The sequence below is a fragment of the Dromiciops gliroides genome, chromosome 5, assembly GCF_019393635.1.
Source record: "Dromiciops gliroides isolate mDroGli1 chromosome 5, mDroGli1.pri, whole genome shotgun sequence".
NCBI classification, from domain to species: Eukaryota; Metazoa; Chordata; class Mammalia; order Microbiotheria; family Microbiotheriidae; genus Dromiciops; species Dromiciops gliroides.
Genome location: NC_057865.1, coordinates 277132694 through 277147575, shown reverse-complemented (window position 1 = coordinate 277147575; position 14882 = coordinate 277132694). Strand labels below are relative to the sequence as shown.

General features: G+C 44.9%; 1 protein-coding gene across 2 annotated transcripts in view; it reads left to right on the top strand.

Annotated features, from left to right (window-relative positions):
* Positions 1 to 14236: 14236 nt before the first annotated feature.
* The window catches only part of UHRF1BP1L (UHRF1 binding protein 1 like), a 79100-nt gene continuing 78454 nt past the window's right edge, over positions 14237 to 14882 (top strand). For both annotated transcript variants that reach the window (XM_043966484.1, XM_043966485.1), the window contains exon 1: positions 14237 to 14545. In XM_043966484.1, coding sequence (XP_043822419.1) covers positions 14502 to 14545 — 44 coding nt within the window. In that variant the 5' untranslated portion in view covers positions 14237 to 14501. The remainder of the gene's footprint in view (positions 14546 to 14882) is intronic.

The following is a 14882-nucleotide window of genomic DNA, read 5'->3' as shown; positions in this document are numbered from 1 at the left end:
AACTGATAAAACATTGCTCTTGTATTCAACCACTAGAGGGCACTGTTGAACAGTTGCCTGATCCTGTTTAGTGATAAGCACCAAGTACTATCGATCCCCAGCCATTGGGGTTTCCCCAATATCAGAGCACATTGTGGTGACTCCAAGCTTTCTCTGGGGAAAAAAAAATACATTAAAGTACTTAATGTGGTCTGAGCATCTGTGGCCACACCCCAGACTTAGCCACCTAAACAAACTAGTTATCTACAAGCCCAAACCCAGAACTCAGTCTCTTCCACTGATGTTCCATTCATAGTCAAATCTCCCCAGAACATCAGTGTCCAGTCAGTTGGGGTGACTCTGAAATTCTAGATATCCTGACTGGTCTCTGTTTCCTCCTCACAAGCATCTCAAGCCCTCTACTCTACTGACAATTGAATTCAATGCCATTTCCTCCTCCAGGAAACCTGTCTTTGCCAGATGACAGCAGCTGATTGGTTCACTCTGGCCATGCCTCCTGTTTTTTGTGGCTGCATATTTTCTCCCCTGCTTGTCCCTGTAGCTGATCGTGTCCTTGATATTAAAGTTTTATTACAGGAAGCTGATTTAGGGGTACTAGACAGGGAAGGTAAAAGTAGGCTGCAAACATGTCAGTGCCCATTTGGTGTCCTTTTGGTTTCAAAAATTCCACCCTGATCTGTACTTCCACTTCTCACCTCTCTTTGGTCTTCATTCTTTGTTGTATCATCCCTTGACTTGACCTATGTGAACATCCTGAAGACTCCCTCCCTCCTACTCCCTGCCTCTCCTCCTTCATAGGGATGCAGGGAGGAAGTGTAGGCAATTCCGTAGGAGGGTTATATATAGATTGGAAAGAAGCAGCTTCAGTGGACTAGCAGCAGTGAAAGTGATATGGAAAGGGGTTGGAGAATGACTAAGTGACTAGATGATGAAATGGGGCCATAGGCTGTAGACCAGAGGTATCAAACTCTCATCCTGGTTGGTAACATTGCTGACTGCTGCCCTAACCACAGGAAAATATCTAACAAAATAAATAAAAATGCAGTAAGACACGGATGATGTTAATGTATGGTTTTCTGAATCAATTTGCAGCCACAGGGATCCTTAGTTATGGCTTAGTGGCCCCCTTTCCTACTTGAGTTGGACACCCCTGATGTAGACCATTCTTTCATACTTAGCGCTCTCCTGTATGTGTTGTTTCTCCTAATTAGAATGTGAGGTCTTGAGATTGACTTGCTTTTCTATGAGTTGTTCCCAGCACTTAGCACAGCGCTTGACACAAAATGAGCTCTTAATAAGTGTTTTTCCATTCTAAGAAATCATCAATGAAGTCAAAGAGAAGACAATCTGGTTCAAGGGAACAACTTTTACTTAATTTTTAGGAGGAGGAGACCTGGCCATGTTTGTAGCCACTGGGGTAGTGGAGATTGAATTCAGTCTCACAGGCAGCTGAAGAGGGGAGGGGGGAGGCAAAATAGGGGACAGAGTGCTGGACCTGGAGTCAGGAAGACCTGAGTTCAAATTTAGCCTGACTAGCTGTGTGACCATGGCTATGTCCTTTAATCTCTGCCTCAGTTTCCTCATCTGTGAAATAGGGATAATAATAGCACCTATCTTCCACAGTTGTTTTGAGGATCAAATGAGATAATATTTGTATTTCCCCCTGGGCATGGATGCAGGCAGCCAATTAAAGGAAACTACCCCCACCCACATAGTTGAAAACAGAGCTAGAGCTGTGTTAAAAGTGGTTATGCTTAGAGAATCCCAGGATGCATTTGTAAAGTTCCATTTAAATGCTAGTTTGTTGTTGTTGTTGTTTTGTTTTGTTTTGTTTTGTTTTGTTTTGTTTTCGGGGCAATGAGGGTTAAGTGACTTGCCCAGGGTCACACAGCTAGGAAGTGTCATGTGTCTGAGGCCTGACCTGAACTCAGGTCCTCCTGAATCCAGGGCCCATGCTTTATCCACTGCTTCGCCTAGCTGCCCCCTGTTGTTGTTGTTGATTCAAATGAGAGAGGATAAGGAGGTGTCTTATCTTCTGAGAAAGATTGTTGGAAGGGCACTAACAGAGATTGTTCTAAATATGGTGTAGGAATTAGTAATCCTCAAGAAACAACAGGAGAAAAAAAAAAAAACGTGTCCAGGAGAAGTGCTTCTCTTACTTTTTGTGCCCCAGGATCCCTTTACCTTCTTAAAAATTATGGAGCACCCCACCCCCTCCAACCCCCCCAAGTGTTTTTATTTATATTTATATGGGTTGTGTCTATTAATATTAACCTTTGTAGACATTAAAATGTCTTGGTGTGATTATGAAAATCGCTTTACCTCATTCCTCCCTGCCCCCCTCCTCAGGGTCTCTGGGTCACCCTTTGAAAACTGCAGCTCTAGGGGAAAACGCCACAGATATTATCCTAGGACCTTGTCCCCTCTGTCCCCTAGGACCCTAACTGGGTCTTGATTCTAAAAAGGGAGAACTTGACCCTCTTGGGCAGCCAGTGAGCTGTAATGCTAAAAGCACGGACTTTAGAGATTAACAGAGACTTTAGAGATGGTTACATACTTGATTTGGGTTCAGGAAATGCCGAGGACAGAGAACGATCCTTGGAGCCAAGAAGACCCGGCACTGGTCCGTCCTCAACCAATGGCCCCCACTTTGTCTGTAGTCTGAGAAGCAGAAAGTCACCAAGAATGGAGAGCTGACCTCAAGGTCATAAAGACCTGGATTCAAGTGTCACCAGTAACACACGCTGGCTGTGTGGTGCTAGGGAAATAATTCAACCTACCAGCATTCCAGGTGCCTTTTTAAGATTCTAAGTCACAGAGAAGGAGGAAACCTGCATTGGTAGAGGGAGTTTTCTAACATGAGAGTTCCGTTGGCCAGTGAAATCACAGGCCCAGTGTCTATGCCTATCAAATGATAACTAGATCCTGGTAAGGCAACACATTCTTATTATGGTTTTTTTTTTTTTTTTTTTTGTGCATGGGGGAGCAATGGGGGGTTAAGTGACTTGCCCAGGGTCACACGGCTAGTAAGTGTCAAGTGTCTGAGGTCAGATTTGAACTGAGGTACTCCTGAATCCAGGGCCGGTGCTTTATCCACTGCACCACCTAGCTGCCCCTATTATATTTTATTTAACATTTGGGGAGAATCTTTTTTTAGGCTTAAATCATTCCATTTAGAACTTTGGGGCATTTTTTTCCCTTTTTTTCTACCAACTCCACCTTTATCATGAGTTAACTTTAGCCACATACCCTACCTTCAGCCCTCTCTTGAATACCTCTCAAACCTGTCCTCTCTTGCCTCCTAGGTCCTTGTTATTCATCATCGCTACCCTTAGCCACAACCCCTCCCTCTCCCCGCATCCTGCTGTCTCATCCTATAAACTAAACCCTCATCCTCCTCAGGTTCATCCAACTTCTGTTCAAGTTGTTACTTGACATGACTGTGCTCTTGGAAACCTCTGTTCCAAGGAGCCCCCAAGCAATCTTGTAGCCTCCAAATTGGATGAAAGCTGGCTTTCTCTAAGGACGCCACTTTCCTGGAAGGCTTTACAGTTGTTCCATTGCCTGCCAGGAGGCAGAGGGATTGGCATGCTCCTTGCTCCCTGTTGCTCTTTATAGTCTCATAGGATAACGTTGAGATTATTGTAGTCTGGAACCCCCCCAACCCCCCCCCCCCCAAACAAGAACCCTCCTTTTTTCTGGCCCAGTCTTTCTCTAGCCAACAAGCTGTCTATTTCCCTACCTATAACCCATCTCTTACTTAGAAGCCTTAACTTTTGATTTGCCCCCTATCCCTTTCCCAATATCCAGATTTATTTTGAGAAGTTTCCTAACTAATTGGTGTTTCCCTGCAGGTTATATCAGGAATTAGAAATGCACCAGGCCTAGAATGTATGAGCCTCGAGGGCAGGAAGTATCTGCACCTTTCTTTTTATCTCCAGTGTCTTTTTGGACCCAGTGCTTGTCATGAATAAGCACATAATAAATACTCATTGGCTGATTCACTGGGGCCCCTCTCTTCCCTAAAAAAATATCTGGGGCAGCATAAAGTGCATAAAGCACTGGCCCTGGATTCAGGAGGACCTGAGTTCAAATCTGGTGTCACACACTAGCTGTGTGACCCTGGGCAAGTCACTTAACCCTCACTGCCCTGAAAAAAAAATCTGAGGAGTTTGGTCCACGGGGAAGAGCATTATTTTGGTGTCCTGATCCTTGGGGTCAAGACTCTGTTCTGGCCTGGATGAGGTACATGGTCTTGGACAAGTCACTTAACCTTTATAGGTCCGGTTTCTTCATCTGTACAACTGAAAGGACTCCAAGCTCCCTTCGAATACACTGACTTCAGAGTTCCTTGTTCTCCACTCCTGCTTAGAAAAGCAGTGACAAGCACAGCCACACCCTGGACTTTCTCTCTGAGCAAAATAGTCCACCTTCGGGAGTGGCTAGGTGGCTGGCGCAGTGGATAAAGCACTGGCCTTGGATTCAGGAGTTCCTGAGTTCAAATCTGGTCTCAGACACTTGACACTTACTAACTGTGTGACCTTGGGCAAGTCACTTAACCCCCATTGCCCCACCAAACAAACAAACAAAAATAGTCCACCTTCAGAAACTCCAAATATAAAATTCTGCTTTCTGATCACAACCTCAATCAATGGATTGAGAGTCAAGGACTTGGCTTCAAATGCCACCTCTGTAACTTACTCCCTGTGGAAACTTGGGTAAGTGACAACCTCCGCAGCTAGTTTTCTCATCTGTAAAATGAGAGGGTCAGACAAGATGGCCTCTGGGGTCCCTTCCAGTTTTAAATATAGGAATCTCTCCTCCTCTCTCATCTCAAAGAGAAGGGGGAGAAGTGAATATGCATTTATGTATCAGGTACCCCGCTAAGCATTTCACAAATATCATCTCACTTGAACCTTACAACAACCCTGCTTGGGAGGTACCCGTTTTACAATGGAAAAAAAAAAAAAACTGAGGCAGAGGTTAAGTGTCTTGTCTAAGGTCGGATAACTAGTAAACATCTGAGGTCAAATTTGAATTTGGGTCTTCCTGACTTCAGGCCTAGCACTCAACCATTGGTCCACCTCGTTGCCCAACCCCATTTATCTAATCTCCATCATCTTTCTTTCTTTCTTTCTTTCTTTCTTTCTTTCTTTCTTTCTTTCTTTCTTTCTTTCTTTCTTTCTTTCTTTCTTTCTTCCTTTCTTTCTTTCTTTCTTTCTTTTTTCTGGTGGGCAATGAGGGTTAAGTGACTTGCTCAGGGTCACACAGCTAGTGTCAAGTGTCTGAGGCCAGATTTGAACTCAGGTCCTCCTGAATCCAGGGCTGGTGCTTTATCCACTGAGCCACCTAGCTGCCCCCTCATCTTTTTTTTCTGCCTTAATTTGTCTTCCTACTGAGCTTGGACACCCCTTCTCTTCCGTAACTTCCACCATAATACCTATTTCTCTGAGTGATCAGTGCCTTAGGTGACCCAATTGTATTTATACGGGCTCTATTCATGCTTTACTTCTGGATATTTCTTTCACCATCCTTCTCTTGGCTCAAATGTCTTCCACATATTGTTTTCCAGTCCTGGGACCATGATTCAATCAATACTGCCATTGCTTCTGGAAAGGGTGTGTCTGTCTAGTCCCCTCTGGCTCTACTCTCCATCACTGGAAGTTTCCAAAGCAAAATACTCTGCCCTGGACACCAACTCTCCATGTATTGTCTCTCCCAACTAGAACGTCAGCATCTGGAGAACCAGGAGTGTCATCACTTTTGTGTTTTATCCCCAGTGCTTAGTATAGTGCTTGGAATACAGTAAGAGTTTAATAAAGACATGTTCATTCATTCGTTCATTCATTCATTCATCCTCAATCATTTTTAAGACACCTTCTTTAACTCTCCAGATTTCTTTGCCCTTCAACAATGGCCTAACCCTGAAAAACCCCACTGTCTGCCCTCTAAGTGCTTCTCAGACAGCTGGAGAAAGTTGCTCAGTTAGTGTACAAGCATTTACTAAGTGCTTGTTGTATGCCAGGTACAATGCTAATCATTTGGAATAGAAAGAAAGGAAAAAAAAATAATTAAAAAAGATCTCTGCTCTCACCGAGCCCACATTGGAATGAGGGAGACAAATAAAAAATGATTACAAACAAACATGATATAGATGTGTCCATACACATACACGCTATAAATTACACAGATGTTCCTGATGTGCATGAGTGGTGGGAGTTTCCCCATATATATACACCCACATATGGATGTCAGTATACACATCTGCATAGAGATGATGATGGAAGCCATGGGAGCCAATGAGATCACCAAGTGAAACAGCACAAAGGGCCAGGACATAGCTGTAGGGGCCATGTGCACCTTTTACTACTGGAAAAGAATCACCCTCTCATCCTTGATACTCTCTTCTCTAGGTTATTGTGAACCTATATGGTGTTCTGGTTTTTTCACCTTTCTGAGCCACTCTCAGTGTCCTTTGCTGGATCTTCTCAGCCAATAAAATACAGAGAAGGTGCCAACATGCATTGACAGAAGGAGTTTCCTCCACCCAGAGTTCTGCATACTAGTGACATCACAGGTATAGTGGCTGTCCTTATCTTTTTTTCTACTATGAAAATGTGGCTATTAAGGTGTTGCTTTATATGGTTGTCTTTCTGTCACTGACCTCCTTGGAGCCTATATTCAGTAATGGGATCATTAGGTGAAAAGTTAGTAACTTTTCTTGCACACTCTCAGATTGTAACGATCAAGAATGATTGCACCCATTCACAGAGGATTTAAATTATAGAGGAATCTGTGTGTGGTCTTACCTGATGGGTCACTGTGATAATGTGGGAATATGGAAGGTTATTGAAATTGGTTAAATAAGACACTTTTTCAAAATCACAAGTGCCCTAAGGCCAGTCAGAGGATCCATCAGTGGGTCAGTATTCAGTCACTGTGAGTAATCAGCCAGGATCACTCATATAATAATAGCTAACACATGGTTCTGAGCTACCTACTGACAATAGCAGGTCATGAGGGTTGTCCTTGTGGGGCTTTTCTGAGACATGCCTTCAGCACTTAGAAGTGGCCATGGACCACCCCTGCTCCATCGGGAATTGACTGTCCCTTCCCTCCCCCCATAATTCAGAACCATTTGTATATTTATTTGTGAATACATATTCAGATGATGAAAATACGTATTTAATTTTGTTGCTATTGTTTAGATCTGTGATTTTATCAGTGTGGGGATAGTCTGGAAACTCCCACCATTGATGCACATCAGGAACATCTGTGTAATTTATAGCCTGAGGAGCTTGGTTTGCCTGTTTCTGTGTCATGGACCCCTCTAGCAGTCTGAAAATCCTTCTCAGAATAATTTTTCAAGATGCATAACATAAAGTATTGTAACAATTGGAATGACACCACCTGCTGGGGACTTACTGTAGAAAAGCTCCAACATGAGGAGAGGGACTCTGAGGGCAGGACCATGCGGCTTTCTTTGGTGTCAGGAAGTGACATTGGCTTGTGGGAGGAAGAAGGGGGAGGCTGGTGCTCTGACGCTCTCTTTCCTGAGGACTCTGGTGGAGAGGGGAGCTGGAAATGCACTCTCCCTTTAATAGATAGATGAATCTAGGCCTTTCTCTCTCTCTTTACCAAATTCTTATTCTCCTTAATAAATGCTTAAAAGTCTAACTCTTGCTAAAGCTCATAATTTATTGGCAACCACTCATTAGATAATTTAGACAGTATAGCTAGAATTTTAGCCCTATACAGTATATAGGATTATGAAGGAAATCAACTATCCTGAAGTTTTTTTTGTTTCTATAGCCTAGCTATATGCTATGTACACTGTAGTTGCTTAAGAAATATTTGATGAGTTAAGATGTTTATTGAATATATAACATCAACAACTACCAATTTATATGCTTATTCTTGCATCTATACAAAATCTTTATGAGAGCCATCCATATATGAATTGAGGGCATTCTCCAAGAAAGTATGAATAAGGAACAACTTGGCTTTTGCAAGTGATATTAGACAATGAAACACATCTTTACTATCTCACAATTAACTGAGAGATAGAGAGAACATAAGACTCCATTGTGGATGATTAGACTGATCTCTGGCATCGTCATAGATTTTCACTAATGAAGCACATTGTAAGTGTTCCCTGGGAATTTGACAATAATACAATGCCCTCTTTGAACAAGAGGACTTTTGCATTGATAGGGAATCCTAGATGCCCCGAGGACATTACTTTTATATATATATATATATATATATATATATATATATATATATTTTTTTTTTTTTTGGTGAGGCAATTGGGGTTAAGTGACTTGCCCAGGGTCACACAGCTAGTAAATGTCAAGGGTCTGAGGCTGGATTTGAACTCAGGTTCTCCTGAATCCAGGGCCGGTGGTCGAGGACATTACTTTTGAGGAACAACAGCACTTAAATAATCTCTGAAACAAATTCCCCTATTTTCAACTTAAATATTCTTCTGGTGATGGTGTTTCATTTCCAATTGCTACAGTCACCCAAAATTCAAAACTGCAAAGGCAACAGCATAGAAGAAAGACTACCAGCTTTGGAAATAGCGAAGCCGGGTTTCTATCCTGGCCCTGCTATTTCCTACCAATGTGACCCAGGAGATATCACTTTACATTATTCCTCTGATCCTCAGTTTCCTCATCCATAAAATGTGACCCCTGAGGTTACTGCTAGCTCTGACTCTGGGATCTATGATCTCAGGATGGTAGGCATAAGTAGTGTACGAACAGGGGTGACTTGAGTGAAGCCATTCGTTGGAGCCATCTCAGGTCTGCCCACAAGAGTTCATTGTTTTACTTTCAGTGTGATGATCATTTACACCCCAGAAATCTGGAATCTCTACAAATCGAAACTTCATTGTTTTATTGTCTGGATTCAAGAAAGTGATTAAACAGAAAAGATTAAACAGAAAAGTGCGTATGCAGCCATGTTGTTAAACATTCACCAGCACATCCCTTCTATTGCTCAGCAGGAGGGAAGAAGAAAGCTAAGGCAAGAGTGAGCACCAGACTGGAGGCCAGTGATGATAACAGTTACCATTGATATAGCACTAGAGGACTGGCAGAGTAACTTACATACAGCATTCCATATGAGTTTCAGCGTCCCACCGCTTACATTGAGAAGTTGTGCAAAAGAAATTGTCTAGGAAATGTCCGATGGGAAAAAAAGGTGGAGAGGTTCCATGGTTGGGCGAAAAGGGCTCTAAACTTGTAATCCCTGGGTCTCCTTGGGAATGCCACAAGGCAGATGACAACTTCTCCCGGCTTCAGTCGGCTTCGATGGAGAATGAGTGGCTTGGATTGGACCAGCTCCAAATCTGTGCTCCTGTGACCCTGGATGACCCCTGAGCTCCTTTCTTAAATCTGATGCTGGGACTCAAGGTGAGCTCTGTCTCTTCCAGCTCTAGCTGTTTGCTGCTGTTACCCTGGATGACCTCTGAGGTTCCTTCCAGCCCCAAATCTATCATGATGTGACCCTAGTTGATCTCTAAGTCTCTGTCAGCTCTCATTTGACCCTAGATGACTTCCAAGGTCTCTTTTAGCTCTTGATTTGTGATCACAGGATTCCGATAAAAAGGGAGGAGGTGATAACGTATGGAGAATAAGGGATAACAGATGAGGGGCCCAAATACTACATGGGTATCCACAGAGTGTATAATGACACCAATACAGTTTCTAGCTCCCTAGATACATCCACTGTGAAGGAGCTCTGGGAGGACATGGGCAATACTTGCACTGAATGAAAAGGCACAGATGGCTAGAGAGCTGCCTGGTTGAATGCCAATGAGGGAGAAGGGAACTGGGAAGGAAATTAACGTCTATTAAGCTCACACAATGTATCAGGCACTGTGCTAAGAGCTTTCAAATATTATCTCATTTGATCATCATGACAACCCTTGGTGGTGGTTGCTATTATCTGCATTATATAGATGAGGAAACTGAGGAAGACAGAGGTTAAGTGATTTGCTCAGGATCACACAGCTAGTAAGTGTTTGGGGCTAAATTTGACCTCAGGTCTTCGTGACTTCAGGCCCAGAGTTCTATCCACTGCTGCCTAAATGAGATTGTGGGTCTTTGGAAAGTATCAGTGGGTACCTGATAGCATTTCTTTGGGGGTTTCTTTTTGGTATAAATACAGTCCATGGTATTTTCCATTTTCTTTTTGAGACTGATTAAAAGTGGAACCCTCAGTGTTTTAATCGTGTCTCACTTAGATTTCTTTATGTATTTGTTCAGATCCAACTGTCTTTGCTGGTTTCGTCTCGAGACCATTTGTAACTTCCTCACACACAGACACATACACACCAGGCTTGTTTCACATCAAGTGTTTTCCTCCTTTAGGTTTCATCTATAAATGTCATACATATTCTTGGGAGAATCTGGCTTAGCTGAATCTCATGCCAAACTCTCTTCAGGTTTTTTTGCTCCTGATTTGCTTTTTCTGGTTTTGGGATGTGCTGCTGTTTGTGGTCCTCTATGAGGAGCCTTAGCAATGGGTCCCAAATGAACTTTTACTCAGAATCTGGTGTAGTTTTTGCCTGCCATCCTTCCTTGGTAAGGAAGTTAAATGTTTGTTGGCTAAGTAGATTTGAAGCGACAGTAGAGCCTTGTTATGGGAAACGTTTTGCATTGATTTCAACATTAAAAGATGGTGATGGGGGCAACTAGATGGTGCAGTGGCTAAAGCACCAGCCCTGGATTCAGGAGTACCTGACTTCAAATCTGGCCTCAGACACTTGACACTTACTAGCTGTGTGACCCTGGGCAAGTCACTTGACCCCCATTGCCTGCCCCCCCCCAAAAAAGATAGTGATAGTACAGTTTTGTTAGAGTTATCTCCATTTCAATTTCCCCCCAGAATCAAAAACTTTTTTTTTTTTAAACAAAAAGGGCTATAACTGCTGTAATTGCACTCAGAGGAAATTAACTTCCTCTATTCTTTCTGGTATAGTGGATAAGGGACTGGGACTTAGCAACAGGAGCATGTTAGTTTGTTTAAGTCCCACCTCAGGAATATGATGAGACCAACTCAATTTCTCTAACTGTATTTGCTTCTCCGAGGAGAACCTGCAAACCTTCAATTTATTTGCAAACTCTCTAAGTTTTCTAGTTCTCTTGACAGTGAGACTCTAAATATGGATGCGGTTAAATTCCCCCAGTAGGTTGGTGAAAAAAGAGTATAATTGACCTATTAGTAGTAAAAACAACCTTTGTCATTGTCTCAGTGGATAGAACACAGGACCTGAAGTAAGGAAGATAGGACTTTAAATCTTGTGTCACCTACTTAGTTGTGTGACCCTTGGCCAGTCACTTAACCTGGGTGTCTCAGTTTTCTAATTTGTAAAATGAGGATAATAAAATTTCACCCATCTACCATATAAAAGCACTTTGCAAATCTTAAAGTGCTATATAAATGTTAGATCTTCTATTATTAGAATAATGTGACTCTTAGTACCTTCTTTTACCTTTTCTGTTACTTAGCCAATCACATAAAGCTAAGGATTCTTCCTTCCTTCCTTTCCTGCCCCCACCCCCTTCCTATTGAAATACATCCATCAACTGGCTGGCCAATCTTTTGGTGATGTATACTTTAAACAGTTATAGAAGTGATCATTATCATCATTAATGATGATAATCCATTTAATCCATTACAGTACATAGAACTTATATAACTAAATAGTAATGTGCCCATCCAGATCACAGGCAAACTGGTGGTATTAATTGTATGCTTTCCACAAATAACTCTAAGTCTGTTACTCTTCAGTGACTTCTTTTCCTGTGATACCTATCACATTTGAGGCATTTACCCTGACTTCACCTGGATAAAAATGTTGATGAGAGAAGGGAAGTGAAATCTATTCAGTCTGATCTGCCCTGTTCTATACCTGCTCAGGCATAAACAAGGCTAGAACTCACTTCCCCATTTCACTTTTCCTGGCTGCCCGCAGACACACCCCACTCTTCTAAATCTGTCCTTTCTAGCTCTTCTACACCACTCTCCCTACCTTATTAGAACTGGAGTGTCCCCTCCTCCCCCAAACACACACACACACACACACACACACACACACACACGAGACAGGGAGTTTAGGAAAGCAGGATGCTTTCCTAGAATTGGGGTTCCCAATCTGGTGTATGCATACCCCCAACGGGATTCGTGAAAACTAATTTTTTTTTCTTATGTGTATATGCATAGTTGTTCACTTTGGATCCGGAGAAAAGTTCACCGGAAGCCAAGGGCTAGGGCCTCTGAAAAAAGTTATGAATCCATGATTGCAGAGGACAAATGATAAACTGTGCTATCTACCTCCTGACAGAGATGTGATGGACTCAGGATGTAGAGGAGGAGATACATCTTGGACACAGGTGATAACGGTAATTTGCCTTTGCCCAACTATGCGTTTTCGTTAAAGGGTTTTGTTTTTCTTATTTTAAATCGGGGAAAGGGTGAGAGGGAGAGAAATGCTTGTTAATCGAAAAAGAAAAAAGGATTTTTACTTTTGAAAAGGAAAATATTGGAACCCTTGCCCTAGAAGAAATAAAGGAAAAGCGAGGGGAAAAAAAAAGGACCGAGTAGAGGGGGAGACAAGACCCCTTTCAGGGGTAGGGTAAACATTTAGATTGAAGGAAAATAAATAAAATTCAAAGGAGGAGAATGGTGTGACTGAAGAAGAAAAAAAAAGATAACCGAATTTGAAGCCTGAAGACATAAAAGAAGTCAGTCATCGCAGCCTGAGTTAGTTTTGCTGTCTGTGAAATAGAAGGGAAAGTAATCAGGGCGGGTGACGTGTAACGTATATTCAGACTCCAGATCTGTTAGCGAGGCTGTCAGTGATTGAGGAGGCTTTGAGAAGGGGAAGTTGAGGTTGGTGGTGGGTTAGAGCAAAGCTTCTTAAACTGTGGGTCCGTGGCCCTGTGTGGGGTTGGGTAACTGAATCTGGGATGTCACCAAAATTGTGGCAACAGTAAAAGGTTGTGCATATCTATATATTCGGGGTCGCATAAAAACGTTTAAGAAGCCCTAGGTTAGAGGATACTCAAGTCCCAAGACTGGTTTCTTGGGGTAAAACTTGATTGTCTACACTTAAGAGAGCGATAGAGAAAATACTACTAATACAGACTAAACTAAGAGTCCTGCATACTTTTCTCTTCCAGAGGGTTGATTGTTAAACATTTACCAGCCAACTCCTGATCCCACCTCTAAAGATAAGATGTTCACAAGTCAGTGTGCAAATACTCAGTGTGCACAGTCCTCAAGGCGAAGTTTCCCTTTTTTTATTTTGCCCCTTCGCCTCACTTCCGAGCAGCCACAGGCTGCTCCCCACCCCCCCAACACACACACACACACACACACACACATACAAACCAGAGGTTTTTTTCCTTCTCCCCTCGCCTACATTCCGGAGTCCCTCCTGCTTTAAACTGCAGGCGCCCTCCCAAGCCCCGCCACTCCTCGCTCCTTTCCCCTAGCCCCGCCTTTTTGAAGCTCCTATGCTTTCGGCCCCGCCCCTTTCCCTTGCCTGGAGCCTCTGAGCCCCACCCCTCACCCGTAACCCCTCCCCTAAGTGGATACCTCCCTCTCCTGTGGGTGACTCAGAGGCCCACCCCTCTCTTCCAGAGTCCCGCCCCCCACTTCAGAGTCCCTCCCCTCATCGTCCTCTCCCTTCCCTGTGTCTCAGAGCCACGCCCTTCTTTCTTGTAGCCTTGCTTTTTCCTCTCCTAGCCCTTCTCTCCTTACCCTGCCCCCGGGGACCCCTTTTTGGGGTCCCTAATAATAGCCCAGATGAGCTCGTAGCTCCTCCTTCCCCTGCCTCCTGTAGCAAGGAGGAGCTGTCTCCTGTAGCCCCACCTTCCTCTCCCACAATCCCTCCCCTCCTCCCCGACTCTCTCCAAGGGTCTTTCTAGCCTGGTCCCTCTCTCAGTAGCCCTGCCTTTATATACAGTAATTCTATCCCTCTCTGTAGCCCTGCCCCTCTTCCCGTAATCGCCCGCCTCTCCCAAAGTCCCACCGTCCCCGTGAAACTGCCGGACCTTTCCCTCGGTCTCCCGCAGCCGCGCCCCTCTGTGTAGCCCCGCCCCTCCTCCCTTGGCCACACCCCTTTCCCTGGATCGGCCTATCCTTTCCCTTGTCTCCCGTATCCCCGCCCTTTCTCGAAGTCCCTCCTCCTAGAGGCCGCTCCTCCCCCAAGCGTCTCAGGTGATGGTGCAGTCAAGATGGCGCTGGCGGCGGCGGCGGCGGCGGTGGCCTGAACTGGGATGAGCCAGCCCGCTCCTTGGCTGCGGCGGTGGCAGCGACGGCAGCGGCCGCTGGAGCCGCTAGGGCTGGGGCCAGGGCCTTGGGGCTCGTCTTAGGCCCGTCGCTGCTCTCCGGCGGAAGGCGCTCGGGACGGCCGGAGGGAAGACGAAGGAGCGAGCGCGGGTGCGCGGAGAGCGGCGGCGGCGGCGGCGGCTCCCCCCCTCACCATGGCCGGGCTCATCAAGAAACAGATCCTCAAGCACCTCTCCAGGTCAGTGCGGGCCGAGGCTGGGAGGGGGTCGCGGGAGGCCAGGGGCGCGAAGCCCCTTCCTCACATCCCACTGCGGAGGGGGCAGCCCCGCAACGGCCCCCCAGTTAGTGACCGTGGCCTTGGAGTAAAGGGTCCCCCCAGCTGCGCGTGGTCTCCCCACCCCCACCCCGGGGCCAGCGACCGTAGCCTCCGAACGAGCACCCCTCCATCCTAACCACCCTCTCCCTCCCGGCGCTGATGTCAGACCGGGCTCACCGCCCCCTCCCCCCATCGCTGATGTCAGACCGCCCCCCCTCCTCCATTTGCTAATGCTGGGGCGTGGGGGGGGGCAGAAGAT